General features: G+C 39.3%; 3 protein-coding genes across 3 annotated transcripts; 2 read left to right on the forward strand and 1 right to left on the reverse strand.

Moving 5' to 3' along the window:
- Window positions 1–7,510: 7,510 nt before the first annotated feature.
- Window positions 7,511–10,644, forward strand: LOC116176090 (the record flags this gene model as incomplete). The annotated part of the gene is given in 3 exon segments (XM_031494562.1): window positions 7,511–7,876; window positions 7,934–8,219; window positions 8,270–10,644. Coding segments are annotated over 3 exon segments (2,624 nt in total), but the record flags the coding sequence as incomplete, so codon positions are not given.
- On the reverse strand, window positions 10,569–13,779 carry LOC116176089 (glycine dehydrogenase (decarboxylating), mitochondrial-like). Its single transcript, XM_031494561.1, has 3 exons — window positions 13,523–13,779; window positions 12,481–13,473; window positions 10,569–12,431 (listed from the first exon to the last, which is right to left on the reverse strand). The coding sequence occupies exons 1-3, from the start codon at window positions 13,697–13,699 to the stop codon at window positions 10,647–10,649; spliced, it is 2,955 nt and encodes a 984-aa protein (XP_031350421.1). The 5' UTR covers window positions 13,700–13,779; the 3' UTR covers window positions 10,569–10,646.
- A 5,807-nt stretch (window positions 13,780–19,586) lies between these two features.
- On the forward strand, window positions 19,587–21,889 carry LOC116176417 (protein transport protein Sec61 subunit alpha). The gene is made up of 5 exons (XM_031494958.1): window positions 19,587–19,758; window positions 19,895–19,962; window positions 20,042–20,107; window positions 20,161–20,371; window positions 20,422–21,889. The coding sequence occupies exons 1-5, from the start codon at window positions 19,752–19,754 to the stop codon at window positions 21,498–21,500; spliced, it is 1,431 nt and encodes a 476-aa protein (XP_031350818.1). The 5' UTR covers window positions 19,587–19,751; the 3' UTR covers window positions 21,501–21,889.
- Window positions 21,890–24,568: the final 2,679 nt, after the last annotated feature.

Here is a 24,568-nt window from a genome sequence, read left to right on the forward strand (position 1 = left end):
TTTCGTTGTCTTTAACGAACCACCACCTGAATCATCAATAAACTCCTTCCAGAAATAATCCGCCGCCCCGTTTGGCGCAGTTTGAGTTTAAAGCTCGACTGCGGTACTTTAGGGTCCTTGGTTCGAATCTTGGTTCGCGCATGGATATTTGTAAATTTATAGTGGGGCTGGGTTTCGTATGGGCAGCCTGAAACCCCGCCTACTTAAAAATAAACGCTAAAAAACTCATGCACGCAACGATGTCCAACTGCATCTCTTGTTATCAGTACCAAAACACGTGCATTTTCATTGAAATGAATTAACTTTCGCCTGATATTACAAATGGCTAATGACCGGTCCTTACATGTTAACACGCACTTTCACGTTTTACAATTAAATAAACAGATCTAAATAAACAATACGCACTACAAACAAAACCAAAAGGAAAGTCCGGCCCTCAGAGAAGACATTTTTGAGGGGGAACTTAAAGTTGTACAACTCCACCGATACAATACAGTATGTTTCAAGTAAGAGAAGTAATAATGATGTTTGTCTGTGATTTGTGAAATATTTTTTCGGGGTTACAATGATCAAAACAAAAAAACAATGTATCATCAGGTAATCGAGATATTTAATTTAATTTAAATAGAGCACCCTGTATATGTTTTTGGTTTTGCAAGAAAATCAAGTGTTGAATAAAAATTGTTGATATTTAAATTGAGAAAAGAATACACGACTTCGCTTCGGGGTCGGTAGGGTCGTGAGGGTAGTTAACCCCCAACTATTCATCATTTTTTGTTGAGGGCTATAATGTTGTTATTATCCGTAGTTGTAATTGTTGTTAGTGTTGGTAATTTGTCATGGAGCCTATAAAATTTTGGAATTTTGTTATTTTTCAATATTACTTACTTAAACTCGCTAGAAGAATGGAGTGGGAGCCGATAAAGTATATACAATATCGATTTTTTCGCTAAATGGGAACAAAATTCAAAACAGAGAATCTTGAAAGTTGGAAAATTTATCTGCTAAGCATGACACAACAACAAGATACTAATTTATAAATGAGCCGTTATGCTTGAAAATACAAAATTATCCCTAACAGTTAATTCACTGATTTAATATTAAATGAAAAGGCTTCCAGGCAACATAATAACTAATAGGCATTAGCCGTGCTGTAATTTAAAACCACAACTTGATATGGAAAATACGCATATTAGCAGAGGCGAGTAATCATACTAATAGCAAATTGGGACTGGGGCGGAACTGATAGGTACTTTAGTACCTAAATCCTCCGTTGTCAATTAAGTAAAAATCCCCTCTTAGGGATCAGTTCTACTCCTGAGTTCTGTTTTAAATTTATCGAGCCCGCGGTACTTTTTTAAAGGGGCTGCCAGTAAATAAAATTAGGTATGTACATTTCGCATGCAATATCGCTGCTTCCTCAGTAATAAAATACGGATATAGGGATGGGAATGTTACGCAAAAAATTACGTCCTCCTCTTGATAATAAAATCTCAATCTCGCGGTAATCCCAAGCCGTTCAAAATTTTTAAATTTATCGCTCATAAATCCTGAACGCGTCAGTTTATTAGTGACCTATACTTCCCAAGTTAGTTCCTTAAGGATTGCGTAACTTCCAGGTCCACAGCAATTATTTATGGCACCCAATATTGTGATAGCCCGACTCGCACCTGGGTAGCTCGTGTTCGATTCTTTGTGTAAACAATTATTTTTTTACAAAAATGCATAGGTACCCTATTCAGGGTTATTTGTAGGTTTAAGATTTTTAGCACTGGAACATGGAAATGCTTATGTTTTGTATATGGGTATCAAGTTACCAGTTTCGCTCAACCAAATGATCCCGCGTGAATAAGGGTTATTTATGTTTTACATGTGGCGTTATACGGTTATCATTTTCCATGTCTCCGATCACCGATGGTTAGAAAGGATTGAGAAATCTGTGAATTTCTTGTTAAATTTTTTTGAAAAGTAAACTTAGATATACAAAAATACCTCAGACATGCGCAGTGGACGCGGCAAAGTCGATTTAGACAATCGTGATTCCAACGTTTTTAACTGAAGAGTGTGTAGAGGCGGGCGGCGGGGGTTTGTTTGATACTGTTAAAGATGAAGGAATAAACGAAAATGATAATGCAAATACGTTCTTTTCGCTAAGATTTTAAATAAACCCATCACGGCTAATCCATAGATAACGAAAGAAATTAAGCAGCCCAAGTCAAAACTTTTAATTTATAATCAAATGCATATCCTGGATTCAAGGATCAAAATGAGTGCAAGCGTAGGAAAAGTGATTATTGTGAAAGGTAAATATTAAACTCTATGCTAAAATTAAATCCACGTAAAACATTCTAAACCGCTCATATGTTGTTTAATAAATCTGGCATACTCCCTTGGGCGAAAAAACTGACCATTAATTAAAAGTTGTTACATCATTGATTAAAACTCCTCCTTTCACTCACATATGAATTTTATTATATCCTTTAAATACTTATTCCGTTATCGATTCATGAATAACAAGGCCGAGTGCTCACTCCTTTATCCTACATCCTCTCTGATTCTATTTTGGAAGTTTATAATTTTCAAGGGTAGGCCGAGTTTGCAGTGCACCCGCCGCATAAACGGCCGACTAGCTCAGGGTTAGCAAATAAAGCAAAAGCGTAAGAATTTTCACAGCGGTAGTTCGTTCTGGGCTAAAATCTTTTGTACTTCGTCACAACTTACCAATAGGGTTGAGCGCCACCCAATTTCAATCTTAACTCTCCCCGTATGAAACTGAGAAGATACGAGTGAAGTAATAACGGTGAAATCAAATTAACAAAAGAAACACGGGTTTATTCAATCAGTGTCCAAAATCGGATAGGATATCCCCACAAATACAAAATACTACCCACACATTCAAAATTATTGATTACGTGACTAATGGCCAATTGCACCGTCAAAATTAAGTATCGCTTAAAGTTAAGCATAACTTAAATGCCATAGCAACGATTGTCTTAATAATCGTTGCCATAGATTTTAAGCTCGACTTAACTTTAAGCAAGGCTTAATTTTGTTGGTGCTACTGCAAATTAAACATTCAATTTAAATTCCCCCAAATCAACAATGCAAATTATTGTGGTGTCCACAATGAATCATAAATTCCCCAATTAACCAACTCCCCATTCACGAATGATTGATTAGTAATTAATTGACTATATCTATAACAAAAGGGTCCCAAAAACAAAATGAAATACAATCAATAATTGTTTTGATAATGAAAGCACGAGATCGTAACAATCTTACCTTGAGTAAATTCAGTCGCTGAAGAGGGCTCCCCCGAAGCGAGTCCGAACCTATATCAGACAAAATTCACGCAGTTAAGCTCTGTGATATAGTGGTTAATTGATTAATGCCTGAAGGACATATTACTCGTACTTGAGACCGTAAGTTCAAGATCGAAAACATGCACTAGACGTAGCAATCAGAAGGATAGCTACCCGCTGAAAACAGCAATACAACTACCCTACCACGTTCAAGTCGATCATGTATCCGTAGGAATTACTGTAAGTTACGTTAACGATACGCTTTATAACAAAGCAGAAGAAAAACCTGGCTAAATTTCTGGGTTTAATTCATTTTTATCTAGTCTTTCTAGTGTTCATGTAGTCGGTGCAATCACGGATGGCTTAACAAGATGGCCGTTATCTTACTGATGAGATCGTAACAGGTACTACTCCTAATTAAGTTGATAATTTCGCACAGGAACACCCTAGTAGTCGTTACACTTTCGAGCTGGGCTGGTATCGTTCAACGGAGGCTACCCGGAGGAAAATCCCTCTAAAATTACGACATAAAACAGCCATCTCTAAATCACAAACGCACCTACCTCTAATTAAAGGAGAATGCGTAGACCAAATAATACGAATAAAAATAGTGAAATAATTAAATTACATCGGCTCAACCGTAGATATTGGATGTCTAAAAAGAATATGAAACTTCCGCTTCGCCGGTGTGTTAAAAGAGAGAATCTTCTTCGGCGCTCTGGCACGAAAAAGAATCCGGAAGATGGCGTTTAATGAAGCCAGCGAATCTGAAACAAAAGCAATCGTTAACGTTACAAATTATCTACAAGATATTATTCAATATTAAAAATTAACCTAATTCGAAGGAATTCATACTTTATGCACACTTAGGTGAGTTCGAATTAAAAGATAGATTCAATTTGAACATAAAAAATTCCGTTCGCACTATTCAAAAGTAAATGCAATTTAAATGTTTGTTAACTCTAGAATCACTTGAAATGAATTTAGTACAACACTATAAAAGGGACTAATTCACCTTTTCTCGACAATTGATAAACAAAAAGGACTGTGCCATTTAAGTTCCCATTGGACACAAATTAAAAAAAAATTATCAAACTGACAACACGAAAGTTGACATCAGCGTCCAAGTTACATCGTAATTAAGGAATTCAATCAACGTCTCTGTTTATTTTCGACGGCGAGTAGATGTAGTTATTTGCGATTTCTTTTCTGTGACCACTTTTTTTTAACTCGTTCTGTATTCCATTTATTCGTCCACTCGCAAGCTTGAATTTGCAATTTAGGGTTACGTGGTTTGATTATTTTATTATTGCTTTGGTCTCACGTTGGGCGCCAAATAATAATTCCGTGGACCACGTTGGGCGCCAGATAATAATGCTGTGTGAAATGATATGCGGTCAACTACACCGCCCACAAAACTTCTGTAACCAGCTCAAAAATTAAGAAAAAAACTTTACATTAAGAATTTTTTCTATTTCGGTGTCACAATGATGATTTTGTACAACTGTTTTCCGCCGAAAACAGTTGTACAAAGACAGTGATTATAGTCGTTTTTTTTTGGTAACTCATCTCTTAAGTTGGCAGTTACTAGTTAGTACAAGTAGGTACTTCGTAGGAACGGCTAATAAGAGGATAGCGTACCGACGTTGCCAAATTGTTCATCAACGAACTGTCAAGTATCCACCGCCTAATACGGTCGAGAGGGGAAGGAACATCACTCGCATTTTCCATGGATCGCTGCTTAGCAATGTAGGATGTAGAGAACTACTTACTGCTATTATGGTATAATTAAAAACATTTGTATATCATTGTTTAAAGTTAATTAAATCGTGGAAAAATAACATAACCTCTTAAGAAACTAACTAAAGTTGGCACTCAGGAATGTTAAGAACACCAGTAGGTTAGATTGTTTGACAGTTCGTTGATGAACAATTTGGCAACGTCGGTACGCTATCCTTTTATTAGCCCTTCGTTGGGTACTTCCATGTTTGAACTTCAAAATGTCAGTCTTACTACGCTGCCAACCTAAAACTTAACGGCATAAAAAGTGTTCCCAACATAAAACATGTTAGTTCTAAGGTTCCCTATAGTTTCTGATAATGATTTTTTTTAATGAATTAAAGCGCCGAAATAGAAAAAATAGTATGAAAAACGCGTGTTACAATGCTTTATTGTAATACTTCTATCTTGCGGACACTCGTGGCTACGCTTCGCGTCGCCACTCGTGCCACAAGATAGTCGTATTACAATAGGTCGCATTGTAACACTTGTCTTTCAATATACTATTGTAATTTCTCCTCATACGCATACAAAGAAACATCTCAATATGGACTGAAGTTAATAAGTTGGGAGACTCAGTGGCTTCGACTTCCGGAATTCCACTTACAATAAATCTGGGATATGAAGAGAAAAGTTTGACGTACAGACTCGGGTCGCACAATGGATACGAATAAACACACAATTAATTGATTGAGAATGACAAACATTTATTTCGAAGCACATTAAATGAAAATTAAAACAAAATTCTTGAAATAAAGAGCAGCTTTCAAAGCTTGTTTTTACGTAGTACCCCGTACGCAGGCGGTCTATCATTAAAACTAAGAAAATATGAAAATGACTTACAGTTTTTTTTCTGTTTTAACAATCCTAAAATCTGGTCGTGAACAGTCGTATTTAACGAAATACCACCTCTATCATCAATAGACTCCTTCCAGTATTTAGAAATAATGCGTCAATTACAATTAGACTAGAAAACGTCGGCTCGTTATTTGGCAGCCGTCCCTACTTACGCCGAAAATAATGCGCACAACGGTCAACGTAGTCCAATTGCATCTTGGTTTTGTTATCAGTTATAATTGCACAAGAGGTTTGTATTTTACCGAGTAAATTTGGGTTGTTTAGGTAATGAAAATCTGTTGCCTAGCAATTAGACGAGAAAAACTGTCAACTAATAAAAATGCGACACCGAAGGATGGATTCTTTTGGAAAAATGTCCTCGCTCACATTTGTGCATAATTGTGGCACCATCTCACGAATCTGGCAACACTGGTACGAGTACGTTTTGGTGTTGCTATGTTGCGTACTGGCGCAGTTGACTCAAATTTTAACATTGAAAATGTTTATGTTTTCGAATATGGGTACAAAGTTAGGAGTTTTGTTCAAGGCCAAAAGACAACGGTGTCGCATCAAGTACCGTACTCAGCCGTGATCGGTAGGGTAAGGAAAAGTCGCGGATACTGTCGATACGGTCCACTGCATTGTTAATTCCCATCTAAAATTCTCGCACACAAGCGAGTTGGCGAACGAGTGGAGCACGTATCCGAGTGAATAAGACTTTGTGTTTTACATATGGCGTTATACTGTTATTACTTCCAATGTCTCTGATGATTCTTAATTGCATGCTCTGATTGACGATTATAACCGGCATTGTGGTTCAATGGTAGAGCGTTGGGCTATAAATCCGGAGGTTGGGTGTTCGAACTTGGGTTGAGGTGAAATTTTCATCTGTGGCAGAGGCACCTCTAAAAAGCATTATGAGGGTCCCTCTGTAATTTGGCGCAAGCCTGTTGGGGGCCCAGATCAAGAGAGGGATAATAAATAAATAAATAAATAACGACAGAAAATATCCACGATTTTACGAAGTGTGGTTTTCACAGACCATTTTCAAGATTGATTTGAATTATTTTTAGGCGATTCAAGCGAAATTGAATTCATTTTATTAAATTGTAGACCTTCTACTGTAAACGCAACCACAAACTGAATGACGTATCTGTCACCTTAACCAAATACCAACCTATTCAAACAAAGTTCTTTATGAAAAACCCTTTATAATTACCTTGAAATGTTTCTTACTTAGAGACGAAGTTAAATTGAATGACGGGGAACACAAACAAGACTGAATTTTGGAAAATAAATTCCTTCTTATTTGCAAGAGAGGAATTTAAGTAAATATAAGGAATAGGAATAGAATGCTTTCATAGAAACAAAAATAAATTAATGCAAGGCATCAAACGGACAGTTGTATTCCTTCACGTTTGCGGCGAGTAGAATAATAACACATTTTATGGCCCTTAATGAACTAAAACAATCACAACTGAATTTCGTGAGATAATAATTCAGCTTGTTAACTTTTATAAACTGTTTACTTTACTTTACCTCTAGAACTGTAGACGGTCGGGCATTAAACCAATATTTACTTCTTGTTCCAGATGGACCTGAAACGAATATGAGATTTTCAATCGAGCCGGGACCCGGAGATTCTGGATTTGTCCAGTGGCACTCGGCGATGAGAATGGTGGCGCACTTGTCCGAGGGCATTCCTCCCGAATTTAGGCGGAAGTTATGGATGAATCTTGCCGACAGGCACTTGCAGTCGAAAAACGTGAATTGGATAAAAGTGGAAAGGGAGTGCTTTAGTGAGTGGTCGCATCCTGCGGATGCCGAATTGGGTGTACAGATCGTGAAAGATTTGCATAGGACCGGCTGTAGTTTGTTCTGCGGCGAAGACGGGCAGGAGAATCAGGCCCTTTTAAAAAGGGTGCTGCTTGCGTACGCGCGGTGGAATAAAGCGGTGGGTAAGTGTTCGATTCGTGAGACCGAGCTGAGTTACCTATTCCGCGTTTTGTTTCCAGGGTATTGTCAGGGGTTTAATATGTTGGCCGCTTTGATACTGCAGGTAACCGAAAAATGTGAAACGGATGCCTTAAAGTTGATGATATTTTTGATAGAAGGGGTTCTTCCCGAGTCCTACTTTGCCGATAGTTTACGAGGTCTTTCAGTTGACATGGCCGTTTTTCGAGAGTTACTAAAGACACGCCTGCCTAGGCTCTCTAGGCATCTGGACGCGTTACAAACTGCGGCAAAGGACGGAACGACTAGTTACGAACCTCCTCTCACTAACGTTTTCACAATGCAATGGTAAAATCGTGTGAATTTAAAAGATGTGAGCCTTATCATGGTGCTTTTAGGTTTTTAACATTATTCTGCAATTGTCTTCCTCAACCAACAGTACTGAGAGTGTGGGATTTGATTTTGTTGGAAGGGAACGAGATCTTGTTACGTACAGCTTTGGGAATTTGGCAGGTTTTGGCAGAAAGAATACTATCCGTTCGGAGCGCTGACGAATTCTACTGCATTATGGGGGTGCTAACGCGGGAATTGTTAGAATTCGGTATAATCGACGCCAACTCGCTGGTCAAAGCTATCGTACAAATAGGTCCACTAACGGAACTTCCGGCCTTGCGAGAGAAATACTTTTATAACATTAACCCATGGAGCGCTAATGTGTCATCAAACGTGGAGGCGGAGATGCGAAATCGTCAACTGAAATTGTACGGTCGCGAAAGGCTCGCTCTCGACATCGGCGCGTTGAAGAAACAGTATTCGAAGTTAAAACAACGCCAAAGACAGGCCCATATTATATTTAGTGCAGCTGTAGCTCGACAACCTTCTTCTTCGTCACCAGTGGTTGCAATGAACCACTTGCTCCTAGGCAAGAGCGCATTGATAACATCTAAACGTTTGGGCCCGCCGAAAGGTGCCATACCTCCGTCTCGTCAGGCTCAGCCATCCACTCTACTTTGGAAGGACGCCCCACGCCAATCATCAAGTTCATCGTCTTCAGATACGGAGTTGTGCGACGACCCCGAGAATCATGACGAAAATTCCACCACACCACTTTCAAAATCGCCGTTAGATAGCCAATGTGTAGACGACAATCGTATAGAGTCTTTTAGTGATAACCTAGATCTTATGAAATTTGACAATACAAAGGATGAAAGCGTATTGTCAAGTGACTGTGAACATAGTATTAAACCCACGTCGGATTTTGATACGGAGGAAATTGTTAACGTTAGTGAAGTGGACAATAACAATACAAATGTAATAATTAGTGATATTTTTGATACACAAGAAAGTACAAATGAGGGAGTGTTATTTGACTTTGGTAGGTACGGCTTACCTTCAGACTCTGACGACGACAGCTTTGAGTTTGAAAAGTTTTTAGAAAATCGCGTTCGTTGCCTTAAACATCCAAGTGTGGACGAGGAGAGCGTCGCAAGTAGTTCCGAAGATCCGTCGGAATTTAAAACTGGAAAAAAGAGCCAGAGGGCGTTAGAAATAATTCAAGAGAATTCTTTAATATTGCACCGCATTTTGCAATGTCAAAGCCGTTTGACACCTTCACCGCCCGCATCGAATGAGGATACGTCTGAGAACAGCACGGTTGCGTCGATTCACTTGGACAGTGACATATCGTACAGTGCCGATACGGAAACTTTGGAAGACGTAAAACCCCAGTTTCGTTGTCCCGATATATACGGCAACGATAATGCCGAGAAATCAATAATGCAGTCTAGTTACGAAACGGATAGGATAATGTATTCACCCACGGCAAGTCATGGTGACCCAATTGATCGTGAAATCCAATTCGAATCTGCATTAAGGAATTCGATTCCATCTGCATCTACACAATACGAAGAGGAATTAAGATATAAATACAAAGATTTCTCGTATAGACCTGAAGTAAGCAATGAAACGGTATTGGAAAATGAAATCGCAAATATCTATAGCCCGGACGAAATTGAAGTACGGCCAAAGTTTAGTAGCATACTAGATTCGGAATATACGAGAAATTTAGAGGAGAAATATGAAAATTTGATCGTGAAGTCCAGTCGACCAACATTTCTGGAGGTTACTGCAAGCTTAAGTTCCAGTTGTGGTGCGAGTAAGTATTCGACCAGTCCCATAAACATCGCAGGTTCGAATAGCTCGATTAATAAAAGATCACCCGATGGAAGTCTGCGGAAGTCTCCGGTCGACGGTTCAAATCTCGCGCGCTCACCGAATTCGGGCAGAATTTATAATCCATTTCCAATTAATATTAGCTCAAGGCAGAGTAAAGACGTTCCCTTTCGTTTAGGTTTGTACAAGAAGTCATGAGGATTGTAATAATGTTGCGCTTTTCTAATATAACCATGATGAAGACTGCATTTGTTATCTTTATTATTGGAAGAGAATACGTAATTTTTTAAGGCAATTATGTTAAGAATCGTTGTAATTGCAAAGGCCACTGTAAAATGAACCGATTCCAGTTTTGGTGTTTACTGCTGCAGAAAATTGTTGGTGAAGTTCCTATAATCATTTTTCTTGGCGACTTGTTTGCCAAGCTGTTACAGTTAAATACGAATTAGTAAAGCCTCGCCAGATTTTCTGCACTTGTTGATCATTTTGTGCTGTGCCACATCCGTTCTAAAATTCTAGAAGAAAGAAATGCAAATAATATATATTTCTTTAATAACTTGTTAACAAAGTACGTTAATTCAATAAATACTGTTTTCTTGATTTTTAGTAGTTGTACTCTGGCAATATCGGCGGACAGGTGCAGACTAAGTGCTTGTCTCCGTAAATGTCGTCAATTCTTGCGACTGTTGGCCAAATTTTGGTTTCAGGAACAACAAATGCTGCGGGGAACGCGGCTTGTTCTCTAGTGTAGGGACGCTCCCAGGAACTGCTAATTACCTGTCCTTGTGTATGAGGCGCCATCTTCAATGGATTTACCCTTATATCCAATTTACCTTCTTCAATGTCCCGAATTTCTTGTCTAATACATATTAAAGCCTCACAGAATCGATCTAACTCCTGCTTGTCCTCCGACTCTGTAGGTTCAATCATGAGAGTTCCAGCTACCGGCCATGACATCGTAGGCGCGTGGAAACCGTAATCCATTAAACGTTTCGCTAAATCGGCAGCTTCAATATTGGCAGTCTTCTTGAATTCGCGAACGTCGATAATGAACTCGTGAGCCACCAAGTCTGACGTTTCACTCTTGAAGAGAGTTTGGTAATGAGGTTCCAATAGTTTTGACATATAATTTGCGTTCAAAATGGCCACTTGTGTCGCTTTTCTGAGTCCACGTGCACCCATCATTTTTATATACGCCCAGGATATAGGCAAAATTGCGGAAGAACCAAACGGCGCGGCACTAACAGCTCCCAAACCTGACCTGGTACCTCCCATCGACACAACTGGATGACCTGGTAAGAAAGGAGCCAGGTGCTGCTTAACTCCGATCGGTCCCATGCCCGGTCCTCCGCCACCGTGTGGAATGCAAAACGTTTTATGCAAATTCAAATGGGAAACATCGCTACCGTAGTCTCCGGGTCTGCACAAACCCACCTGCGCATTCATATTCGCCCCATCCAAATAAACCTGTCCGCCATTCTTGTGAATTATGTCGCAGACATTCGCAACTGTCTCCTCAAATACGCCGTTTGTCGACGGGTACGTGATCATAAGGCACGACAATCGGTTGCGGTATTTTTCAGCTTTCGATATGAGATCTTCCATGTCAATTGAACCGTCTTGCTTAACTTTCACCGGTTCCACGCGCATTCCCGCCATTTGGGCACTGGCTGGATTTGTCCCGTGAGCGCTGACTGGAATTAGACAAACATCCCGATGCTTGTCGCCTCGAGCCTCATGGTAACACTGAATGGCACGCAAACCAGCGTATTCGCCTTGAGCGCCGCTGTTCGGTTGGAAACTGATCCGATCGTACCCAGTGATCGTACACAAATCTCGTTCGAGTTCCGCGAAAAGCTGCTGATATCCTAACGATTGATCTAACGGCGCAAACGGATGAATATCCGTAAAGTGCTTAAACGAACAAGGCATCATCTCTGTTGTGGAATTTAGCTTCATCGTGCATGATCCCAGAGGAATCATTGAATGCACCAAAGAAATATCTTTGTTTTCTAAAGTTTTCATGTAGCGAACGAGGCGAGTCTCCGAGTGGTGGGAGTTAAACACAGGATGAGTGAGATAAGGTGAAGTTCTCTTAAATTCACTGCGCGGAATTGATAAGTTGCGAACGTCTGATTTTTCTATAATCGACTCTGCGGTTGCCTTACTTCCAAAAACATAGAAGATGTCATTGAGGTCACTTAGAGTAACAGTTTCGTCCAATGCCACACCGACACCACCATCCTCGTAGTATCGGAAGTTTATCTTCTTTTCGTTCGCGCGTTGTCTAACTTCGTCCACTCCATCCTTTGGCATAATTCTAATGGTGTCGAAAAACAAGTTATGAGTTAGTGTGTTACCATCTTGAGTCAATCCATGGGCGATAACCTGAAATTCCACGCGTCATTACGGAACTCTTATCACAAAGCGAGCTTACCAATGTCATGTTGTGAATCTTTGTTGCGATATCTTTCAGACCTTGCGGACCGTGGTACACGGCAAACATTGCAGACATGTTGGCCAGTAGCGCTTGAGCGGTACAAATATTACTGGTAGCCTTATCTCTTCGAATGTGTTGCTCACGCGTTTGAAGTGCAAGTCTGTACCCGTCGCGTCCAGCCGCGTCTCTTGTAACACCTATCATTCTTCCGGGCATTAATCTTACAAGAGATTGGTTACAAGCAAAGAATCCAGCGTGGGGACCGCCGTAACCCAAAGGAACGCCGAGTCTTTGTGAAGTACCGACGGCGATATCCGCCCCAAATTCCGATGGAGGTCTCAACAGCGTTAAGCTTAACAGGTCAGTTGCGCAACAAACTAAAGTTCCATGAGAATGTGCCGCTTCTGATATCGCACTGAAATCTAGCACATTTCCCTCGGTGTCAGGATACTGAAATAGTACACCAGCGATGTCTCTGTTTGAAAAGTCCGCATCAAACACATCCACAACCTCCACCGTCAAATCAAGAGAAGACAGTCGCGTTTCAACGACCGATATTGTTTGCGGGTGCACTTTATTCGAAACCAAGAGTTTTCGCCTCTTGTTGTGCCTAAAACAAAGTGAGAGGGCTTCAGCTGCTGCAGTTCCTTCGTCCAAAAGTGACGCATTTGCTACCTCCAACCCAGTCAACTCCGCGACCATAGTTTGATAATTTAGAAGTCCTTCCAATCGGCCTTGAGCGACTTCGGGTTGATACGGCGTATACTGCGTCGTCCAACCTGGGTTTTCGAAGATATTTCGCATGATGGTATGCGGTACGCAGCAATTGTGATAGCCCATTCCGACGTAAGAGCGCCATATTTGGTTCTTCTCGGCGATTCCTCTAATTCTATTGATCAACTCGTACTCACCAACCGGTTCTTCAATATCGAGAGGCTTTTGCAGTCTTATACTTTTCGGAACCGCCTTATCGGTAAGCTCGTCGAGGCTCTGTAAACGCAAATTGGTACACTTACGTCAATTGGTATTCCTACAATACCTTGAATCCCAAAGCGTCCAGCATTGTAATAATGTCCCTGTCACGTGGTCCGATATGTCTGCTTGGGAATTCATCTTTGTGTGGAAAAAGGGCCTCTTCAGTTTTTACGGTTGATGTGTACGCCCGAGCGCACTGCAAACTTGAAATAAACTTTCTTCTTAGCGCTACCCTAAGCATCGTGTGTGGCGATGGAACGAAGTGTATCAAACGTTACACATTAAATTGTTATTAAATTGTTTGCTTATCGTCACAGCAATTATTGAAAGTTAAGGTCAGAGAGCAATTTGATAAAGCGTGATTTGTAAAATGTTAAGGTCCAAGTGTGACTGCTACGTGTAATGGATTTTGTAAGAGCGGAGCATTATACATTTATCGCAAATTGCATAAAGGCGAACAAAAAACAACAGCTGACGAAAATGGAAAAGCTGAATGGTAACAGTAACGTCATTACGTTGCCCCATCAGCTATGCATGATTAATAAACTGTACGGAAGGTTTTCACTAAATGTAAATATTCGTCCAATCCTACTCTAGGCAAATATTTGCGAAAGGTGATATCTTGGCTTGTCAAGCCTCAGAAGAATTGCCCAAAATACGAGTTGGTGAACTTATCGAAGTTTAAAAAATGTCGTAATCTTCAAAAAACTACTTACCTACGCCGTTCCACTTTGGCGTATCCCAGTATGCTAAAATCGACCGTCTACCGCCTCAGGTCATGTTACTTACCTAAGGCTCTGCGGTACATCTTGCGGTGCCAATTCTAAATGTTTTTTTTAAATATAAGTTATACACCAAATAAAAACGTTGATAGTTCTTAAAGACATATTTAAAAAAATTGTGAACCTTTGATAACTCCGTAAAAATCAATTCTTGGTCGGTTTTTCACGAACTTTCTATGGATAAAATTGTTTACGGTTGGATGAATGAAGCCGATTTTTTTACAGACTAATGATAGGTACTGCCAATGACTAGGACAGTAAGCTTGCCTCCTAGTTTTCCTCTCTGTGTCTCATCTGCAGTATCCGCGATTAGCATTTGCACGCGTGGTTATGTCGATGGCCTTAGTCTAAGCCATTGAAAAAAAATTATTCAATTATTCAATGCCAATGCTTAATTAGTTGGGTTCCCACTAAGCATGCTCTACTTGCATTACCTCTGCACCCTAACCCAACGGCCCAAACCGCTCACGACACTCCGTCTTTTGGACCAGCTTTTATTAGCTGTGTATGCCATTTTATATTTATTACCCGATATCATCGGATGCGTCGACTGACGGGTAAGTAAGTGGCAGTACACAGGACCAATTAGCTACGGAAACGCGAATTGGTGTAAGGAGCTGAAATGACCTTCGGTTTAGAACTAAATTTTAAACCTCAAATCTAGCCTCAAATACAGCTGCACTAAACCGTTTACAACTACCTTAAACCAGCACAAATTTCTCTGAAATACTCTTTATGTTCATGAAATATTATATACAACCTTAACTTCATGACATGTTTCAAAAATAAAGTAAAATACAAAAGAGGCAAGCAAAAGGAAATAATTAATCCTTTCAGCTATATTGAATATAATTTACGTTAGCTACTCACATATTTGGACAAACTTGATTCCAATTACAAATAATTGACGTTATCCGGACGCATAATTTCGCGCGGCTTAATTTTAATTAATAATAATTAACGTTGCTGGGAAACAATTTCGCAAAGATTTTAATTAATCAATTAAACCACATTCAAGTTTCGGGACTTATAAAGACTACGTGCAAATTATTGTGTATTAAATTCAATTAGTGAATGTTAAATGAAAATAAATAACTTTAAAGTACAAACTTCCTCTAGGTAATGTAGCTGACAATAAAAACCTCAGTATGTACATGGCGTGGTTTGCTGCTGTTTGCTTTGAATCATACCTACTTACTACCATTCTTTTGCGGTGCAGAACTCTCTGGATTTTTATTCCTGTTGGTGCAAAAGAGAACCAACTCTGCACCTACGAACGAGTCACGAGATTTGTGACGACAAAAGTGTGCAAAGTTGGTCGAACATCTAATTTCCAAAGGATACCGTTTGTAATGTATACATGATCCTGGAAAACACACACCGGCACAAACGTAGCATGAACCGATCTACATATTTCCAAGATGTGTCCCGACTCCCGACAATGTTCAGCTCGGACCCCATTACAAACAATAAAGTGTTAGTATGTACCTGGTCATCTTCAAAATAAGACCTTGTGCACCTTCTGTGTACCGTTGCGGCATGTGTAATAACAGGAATAATGACTAAAATTAATTAAAGAGGCAAAACAAATGTCAGAAAGACCGAAATTTGTCTATTACCCATTGTTACTTTTTGAGCCCTACACCGCTGGGAGATTTTTAATACAACGTTTCGTTTCGGAGAAATCATTATCAACTTTATTCTTTTATATGGCCCGTAAAAAAGTAGGTACACACTGTATGGCATTTTTTATGACGAATACAACGATATACACAGCACAAAAAAACTACAGTTGAAAACTGTTGGTTTGAACAGGATGGTGCACCCGTGCAGAACGCCCTAGTCGTGCGAGAATACCTATCGGACAATTTTTTTGAAAAATGGAAAATAAGTTCGTTATGGATTCTTGCACGATTAGGCTGTTGTGTCCCTCCGCCGCGTTCTCTAACCAAACGAAATCAACTATCCCTATTTATGGAAGCTGTGCCGGCTAGAAAATACGAAACGGAACCAGCGCAATGAGACGAATGGTGTGAATTCTTATATCAAAAAGATTTAGTATCAATAGCGAATACTATCAAGACCCGTCTGGATGTCGCCATTAAACCTACTCGACATCACCATTTGCGCATGAAGTGTTAGATATGAAAAATTTTCGTGACCTTAATTCAAATTTTTTTAAGAAACTTGACAAGAACCTCAGATCGTACATGAATTAATTTTAAAAAACTATGCAACCGCAAAAAATTTCGAAAAAAAATTAAGTAAATTCCAATTAAATAAAATGCCTACGTCAGCGGGTTCGCGTTACAAAATCAAGGTGAGTATGACAACACTTTCAACACCTGTGAATGAAAGTATACTCCCAGGATAAAAGCAACCCTCGGGACAAGGTTAACTTCGAAAGTAGAAAGTATGTAGAACCTAAATCCAAATTGTTCTTTACTCTTGACTAGCCATTAGTAAGTAATAGTATTGGGCATATGGTGTCGACTAATTGTTCTATTCTATAGCTGTCTATCAAGGTTCAATTGTTTCAATCTGCCACTGCGACTCAACCATATTAAACTTAACAAATATGTATAAGGAAACATAATGGAAACCTTTTATTCAACAAGAAATTTTACACAGTTTACTCAGAAAAAGAAAAAATAGTTATTTATGCATCAATGGCATTAAGGCGATATTTATGCCGAGGGCAACAGAGCCCGAGCCCGAGGGGGGCCTGTTAGTCGCCCGAGAGTTAAATATTGTGTAATGCCTGAGGAGCATACAACATTTTATTTTTCATCGTTCCAAAAAATGCATTTTCAATATACAAATGTCATGATTATTGTTTGCCCAACATTAAAATGCTTCATACGAATCAAGTTGCATCTTTTTTATGACATAATATAACTCCGTCAATCAATTTGACAGGCCGTTTGAGGGCATAAGGAGATGACAATCCATTATGCCCTCTCATTATGCCCTTGGGCGTAATAGACTGCTTCATATATCACATATGACAGATATAATTGACATATAATAGGCAAATGAAAAATAAAAGCATATACTTCCACCTTTCACTTGATCTCCAATAAGTCTACTGCTTAGGCCGGTCCTAGATTGGAAGCGGAATTTCTCCCGACCAGACAGACGGCCCGTCTGGTCGGGTCTGAAGAAAACAAACACGTGACGCACCGTCGAGCCTCCTACACTGAAGCCAATGCACGTTCCGAGGAGGAGAGTCGGGTCTGAACAACAATCAAACAAGTTTGTTTTTCTTCCAGTTGCATGGAAGCTTTTATGAAAACTATAGCTGCAATGTAGGAGCGCCGAGTCTGGACTAGTCTGACCGGGTCGGGTCTGGTGGTCAGATCGATTCCGCTTCCAATGTAGGAGTAACCTGCCGTAAAGCTTGCCTTCTTTAGCAGATCGGTTAGCCAGGGCCCTTATTCTTGAGTTCATAGGAACAGACTTAGTGAGAGAAAGAGGGCGGAGTTCTCTCGTAAAACCAATCAAGAATAGGTTATTTTAAGCTATTCTGGTTTTACGAGAGAAATCCACTCCCTTTCTCTCACCTCACTAATGCTATTCCTATAAACTCAAGAATAAAGGCCCGATACGGTGACTTTATAGTGACAGTGTGGCCATGACCGCGACGGCCGCCATTTTTCCATTAGATTTGAATGTAATAACATATGGAAAAGACATAAATCATGAACATTTCCAGTGGAAACTCATTTTTATTGAAATAATGCAATACCTCATGTTGTAAATTACAGCAAAATAGACGAAAAACAGTATAAAGTTGCTGCAGCGTACAGCAGTTAAACTTGTGCAAATAAGAGTAGGTAAATTAAAAATGTCTTTGAAGATAATAAAGTGATCGGGAGGAAATCTCAGAGTTGCCGCCAAACGTTCTTCGGAACTTAGGTACTACTTTTTTGAATACAGTATTTTCCCGTTTGATGAGAGGTTCTATTAGAATTAACCCTGCGGTAGTCGTACGATTTTATTAATCACCAAAGTTAAGTAGATACCTATCATATCTGATGATAAAAAAAATAGCAAAAATCGTTTATTCCGACGAAAAACCATGTTCATAGCTATAGTTTTACAGACGATGTGTTCCAGACAGTAGATACTCGCACGGGTCTCTCCAAAGAAAAATAATATGTTTGCTTTTTTGGCATATCCAGGCGATATTGACGTTTGTTACTTTAGAGGTTGACAGTCCCAAATCGTGTCTCATCTGACAACTTCAAACAGACAAGTGTACCCTGAAACTCACATACCCAGGTGATTTCCTTGACCATATTTTAGTTAAAAAGTCCGTGTACAGCGTATAGTCTAAGATAAAAAGCATCCGTGGTTAAAATTTAAAAAAATTCAAATAAGAAGGTTAGCCTTGCGCAGCCTGCGCCTGTGCACACCCGGTGTTTACAATATGCGATATGTTTAGCTTTACTAGGAGCATCTGTGGGTAAAATTTAAAAAAAAATAAGGAAGTTGCCATTGCGCAGTCTGCGTATGCGCACAACTGATTTTTGCTATATGCAATATATTTACCTCCACCAGAAGAATCTGTGGTTAAAATTTTTACAAAATATATTAATAAATAAGGAAGTTGACATTGCGCACGCGCAGTTTAATTGTCAAGCTTTTCCTTGGCTCAGGTGCTAGAGCTATTACGCTACCGAATGCAAAAAGAACGAAATTAATATCTTGAAAACTGTAGGAGTAGTTAAGGCCTCGGACAGACGGACGGACAGAGAAAGTGGCTCCAATAGCGCACCCACCTTCGTTGGAAAATGCGCGAAAAATATCTCAATAAAAGAAGTTGGCAATGGGCAGTCTGAGCATGCGTACATTAATCGTCAAGATTTTTCTTGGTTCAGATGCCACATCTATAATCTAGCGGATTCAAAAAGAACGAACTAAATATGTTGAAAACTATATATTTATTATATCTTATACACGATATAACAAGATTTTATACAACTGAACTCTCCCACAGGAGTCGTTTGTCGGGTCACGCTTGGGTGCCGAGTGTGGGCTCGTCACAGACATATCAGAATAAGGGGCTCGTTAGTGAAATAAATATACGCGCCGCTACTGAAGTACCTATAGCACATGAGGAAAATAATATCTCCACATTTTCCTAGGCGCACTTGAAAAGCACGTATCAATCTCACAACGAAACGTAAAATATCATATCGCAATCGCTCCGCTAGAAAGATAAGATTAGCTTTCATAAATAGGTACGTCTTATTTCCCAGATTTAAATAATGAGATTTAGCGGGTTTCTCTTTACACGCCCTCTACAATCAGATCCGCACACCGACCGGCCAACATCATCGGTCACGTGACCGGCTTTGCTGCTACGTGTTCGCCTCGTCTGCCAAATCTTCGAAAGTACCGTACAGTTTGTGACACGAAGGGCCACACATTTTACATAACGGTTGCAAGTGAAGTGCGTATAAAGCACTTTGTGCATTTTCTGTTCAATTTTACAACCCAACCAACATGGGGAGTAAGTACTTTCATTCATGTAATTGCTATTAACCTCTATTGCTCTTTCATATTTAACAAATATACTTAACCTCATGCTTCCTTTACGCCGCAACGTACGTGCCCCACATGTACCTAATTCGTGTTGTTTCTTTTAGTAAAGTTTTTGGAAGTTATTAAGCCGTTCTGCAGTATACTGCCCGAAATAGCAAAGCCAGAACGAAAGGTAAGTTCACTCTTTACTCAATCATATGTTTTTTGACTACAATATGTGCCCCAGATTCTAACCTGAAGCTCTTTTACAGATTCAATTTAGAGAGAAAGTACTATGGACTGCCATTACGCTATTTATTTTCTTAGTATGCTGTCAAGTAAGTTAATTCATTTGCGCTTTCATTTACAAAACTAACCATACTCCTTTTAGATTCCTCTATTTGGAATTATGAGTTCAGATTCGGCCGATCCATTCTACTGGATTCGTGTCATCCTCGCCTCAAACAGAGGTACACTTATGGAGCTTGGTATTTCTCCGATCGTTACATCGGGCCTCATCATGCAACTGCTAGCCGGTGCGAAAATTATTGAGGTTGGTGATACGCCGAAGGACCGAGCTCTGTTTAACGGTGCACAGAAATGTAAGCCTCGCTTATTTGCAACTTTCGTTGCTTATGCTTTGGATTTTTAGTATTTGGCATGGTGATAACAGTCGGGCAAGCTATCGTCTACGTAATGACGGGCATGTACGGGGACCCCGCCGAAATTGGAGCTGGTGTCTGCCTGCTTATTATCATTCAACTGTTTGTCGCCGGATTGATTGTGTTGTTACTGGACGAATTGCTACAAAAAGGATACGGTCTTGGGTCCGGTATTTCACTCTTCATTGCAACAAATATTTGCGAGACAATTATCTGGAAGGCCTTCTCACCTGCAACCGTCAACACCGGAAGAGGAACAGAATTCGAGGGAGCCGTCATCGCCCTATTCCATCTCATTACGACACGTCAAGATAAAGTTCGTGCACTCCGTGAAGCCTTCTACCGTCAAAATCTACCCAACTTGATGAATCTGCTTGCCACAATTCTCGTATTTGCGATAGTAATTTACTTCCAAGGATTCAGAGTGGACCTACCCATCAAGAGCGCAAGATACCGCGGACAATACTCAAGCTATCCCATTAAACTGTTTTACACTTCAAACATTCCAATTATTCTACAATCTGCTCTCGTTTCCAATTTGTACGTCATTTCACAAATGTTAGCAGTGAAGTTCCACGGTAACTTCCTGGTCAATATGCTGGGTGTGTGGGCCGATGTAGGTGGTGGCGGTCCTGCCCGTTCGTATCCCATAGGGGGGTTGTGTTACTATCTCAGTCCCCCAGAGAGTGTAGGGCACATACTGGAAGATCCCGTACACGCAGTTATGTACATAATCTTCATGTTGGGATCATGCGCATTCTTCTCCAAGACGTGGATTGAAGTTTCCGGCAGCTCCGCCAAGGATGTAGCAAAACAACTGAAGGAGCAGGAAATGATCATGCGTGGTCATAGAGATAATTCTATGATTCACGAATTGAACAGATATATCCCAACAGCAGCTGCCTTTGGTGGACTGTGTATTGGTGCTCTCTCGGTCCTTGCCGATTTCCTTGGGGCAATTGGATCCGGTACTGGTATCCTTTTGGCTGTGACCATTATATATCAGTACTTTGAAATTTTCGTTAAAGAACAGAGTGAAATGGGTGGAATGGGTTCATTGCTATTTTAATTTTTGTTTTTGATTATATATTTATAAATTGCAGTTTTGTCTATTCAATTGTGGAAGGATGTACTTTCATGACCAATGTGATTTGTTGAGCAAATGTTTTTATCTTCGTATCTGAGTTATAAGGGACTTTGTTGAATAGATATAAAGATAGCGAATATTTGTATACATTTGTGAGACTTCATTTTTGTACAAAAACATAGACTCCATTTTTTTATACTAATACATTTTAAATCCTCATTAGTCTATTCATTGTACATCTACATTAATGTTATACATGTTGTATATTTATAGTTATCGACTGTCCTAGTGGGATGTGTTAAGATTATTATTTCATACGGTATGGTTGTGCAAATGAACACTTAATAAATGAGAATGAGTATTTATAATAATTGTGATTTGCGAAATAAAAATCATATTATATGTTTCGTTGTCAAATATTGCTGATTGGTTTGAAAATCGTTTACTTATAAATAGAATTTGTATTTTGTACTGCTTGTGGTTGCAGTGAATAATGTAACAGTACATTTAATTTACAAAGCAAATGAGAGAATATTGGCTAACTTTAAAAGTTATTTGCTGTAAATGATTAAAATGTATGAATGTCAATAATTAGTTGTACCTTCGACATTTTCTATGCATTTATTCAGAGGATGTTGCATGCTATCAATCAGATCTTAGACTTTTTGGGGGTGAATCTTACAAATTTAGTGTACTAGCTGGGGATGCAATTCAAAGACCTGATTGCCAGAATCTTGATTGGATGTGAACAGAATCTCAAGGCAACAGCGTCAATGCCAAAAAAGGCGCTGGCAGGTGGGAGCATTAAAGAAAAATTTTTTTAATTAAATTTCACAAATGAGCAAATCAAACGAAAATTCGGTAGCATATGTCAGATTAAGGTGCGCATGCGCAATATCAATGTCTTATTTATCCACATCTTTAATCACAGGACACAGATGCTTCTGTTAAAGGCAAACTTAGATGTGCGCATGCACAGTCAGTGCCAACTTCCTTATTTGTGAAGATATTTCATTGAAATTTTAACCATAGATGCTTCTAGTAGAGAAAAACGTATCACATGTAGCAATTAAAAATCAGAAATGCCATTAGCAAAGGCAAACACATCGCACTTTGGGAAGTATACTGATCAATTCATGGAAAATGCGCTGCAGTTACTCGCTTTAGTGCGAAAGTCTTTTTGCTTGTTTTAAAAAATTGCCGTGGAAATATTCACTTTATAGTGTATTAGTTATTCACATTTTAAAAAAATAATTGCAGATTCGGCATTGAGATGCCCCAACCTTAGCAACGTCCTGTGAATATGATGGTCGATACGAAGCACCCTATACATCATGTTAGTTACACAAGCTGCCAACCGAAATCTGGTGGGATTACAGAAAAGGGAAAGAGAGCGAATTGATGAGACGGATGGAATTTCTTGGAAGACCACATATGTTTATCATGTCTGTGTTTATCATTTCAAACACCTGCCGTCCAGTTTTTTCCTATATAGAAATGCGAGAAATGCAGGGAATGGGCGATTTTGGAGTGGTTTAGGGGTATTAGCAGATCAAATTACCGCGCGGCTTGGGTTGGTCAAATAAATAGGATTTAACATGTGTGTTCAGGCTTTTTTTCTTGTAACCGGCTGAAGTGTAAAGTACGGCTTGTCCTGAAATACCTTAATCATCATTGCTGTGTACTTTTGCTTTGTTATATCAGGTGAGGTATTTGCTTTATTCAATTAATCTATAAATGTGTGTAACTTGAATGCAGATTGTAACCCTTTACTTATATGTACTTACTGAATTCAATCACTTGTACCTTTAATGTGTAACCTTTGTTGATATTGGCAATCATGTTTCATTGTCGGTAGAGCTGTATCTGTGCTGTACATACTTGCATGTGTACATATTTAATTTGTGTATTGTGCTTTTTAGTCACTCTCGATTATTTTGTTGCATTTCATTATATATGCTTATTTGGGACTGTGAGTAATCAAGAGGGAAGTGTGCTTGTTTAGAGGGGATCGAGTTATTCAAGTTTATACGGCCTTGGTGAATCTAACACTAACATTTTCACTCGTTCCGAACCCAACAACTTTAGCCCAGGTTTACAGGGTCCCCACTGGGCCTGGGTACTCCTCCCGCCCGGCGAGGTAAATTTGACATTTCTTAGTTTTGTCCTATGTATGTGTTGTAATACCTGGGGAATGGCTCGATCCCATTTTATTTGGTTACTTATAGCGTGTTTGTAGTAGTTACCCCGGCTTCTAGAGAGCTCAAAGGTGCTGTACATTAGATGTTGTTCATTATAGGACTACTCCGAATTAGGTTTTCCTGCAGTTTTCCTAATTCGTAAGGTATTCAAATAGGCAGCCATGTTAGTTTGGCATTCCCAATACTACATAACATGGTCAAATATTCCGGTGTGACTTGAAGTTGGCGTTAGCCCGCCAAGATAGTAGGAGGCTAAGATCATCACAGCATTTTCAAAATTAGAATTTTCTTTTCAATTTTTCCCCCGTTTAGGTTAGGTACGCCATCTTTCAGAAAGAATGTTGAAAAATATTTTACAAAATTGCAAAGGGCATAGCATATTATATCCTATTGGCCATATCTTTCCTCAAGGGGGGCATATATTTTTTTAATGGCAACTATATACTATGCGATCAAAAATGAGTTGCTGTCGAGTCACCTTTGAAATTTTTGTGTCTATGGGAAATCGTACTTAAGCTTAACTTGAACTTTCAAAGGCGACTCGACAGCAACTCATTTTTGGTCGCCTGTTACTATAAATTATTAAAGAGTGTAGTTTTTTGGATATAGCATAAAAAACTTAGATGTGCAGTGCGTACATTTTAACTCTGAACATACAAATCTTCTGTACATAAAACCAAAGAGTATACGTTTGATAAAACTCAATTCAATTCTAAAATGTACAGGTCAAAATATGCAACCAATCTTACCTACTTTCATCTAACAAACAATTTGAATTACCTTTTCAATAATTAAATGTCATTATCTGCATTAGTTATTAAACTAAGATTATTGTACCTATCATTAATA

The sequence above is a fragment of the Photinus pyralis genome, unplaced genomic scaffold (assembly GCF_008802855.1).
Source record: "Photinus pyralis isolate 1611_PpyrPB1 unplaced genomic scaffold, Ppyr1.3 Ppyr1.4_LG7, whole genome shotgun sequence".
Classification (NCBI taxonomy): Eukaryota; Metazoa; Arthropoda; class Insecta; order Coleoptera; family Lampyridae; genus Photinus; species Photinus pyralis.

Excerpts from the sequence above, each read along its gene's own strand:
- LOC116176089 (XM_031494561.1), bottom strand. The coding sequence starts at position 13,699 with ATGCTTAGGGTAGCGCTAAGAAGAAAGTTTATTTCAAGTTTGCAGTGC. Across the intron at positions 13,474-13,522 it reads TGGACGCTTTGGGATTCAAG|AGCCTCGACGAGCTTACCGA; the intron begins GTATTGTAGGAA and ends TTGCGTTTACAG. Across the intron at positions 12,432-12,480 it reads AGATTCACAACATGACATTG|GTTATCGCCCATGGATTGAC; the intron begins GTAAGCTCGCTT and ends GTGGAATTTCAG.
- LOC116176417 (XM_031494958.1), top strand. Across the intron at positions 20,108-20,160 it reads TTTTCTTAGTATGCTGTCAA|ATTCCTCTATTTGGAATTAT; the intron begins GTAAGTTAATTC and ends TACTCCTTTTAG. Across the intron at positions 20,372-20,421 it reads GTTTAACGGTGCACAGAAAT|TATTTGGCATGGTGATAACA; the intron begins GTAAGCCTCGCT and ends TTGGATTTTTAG.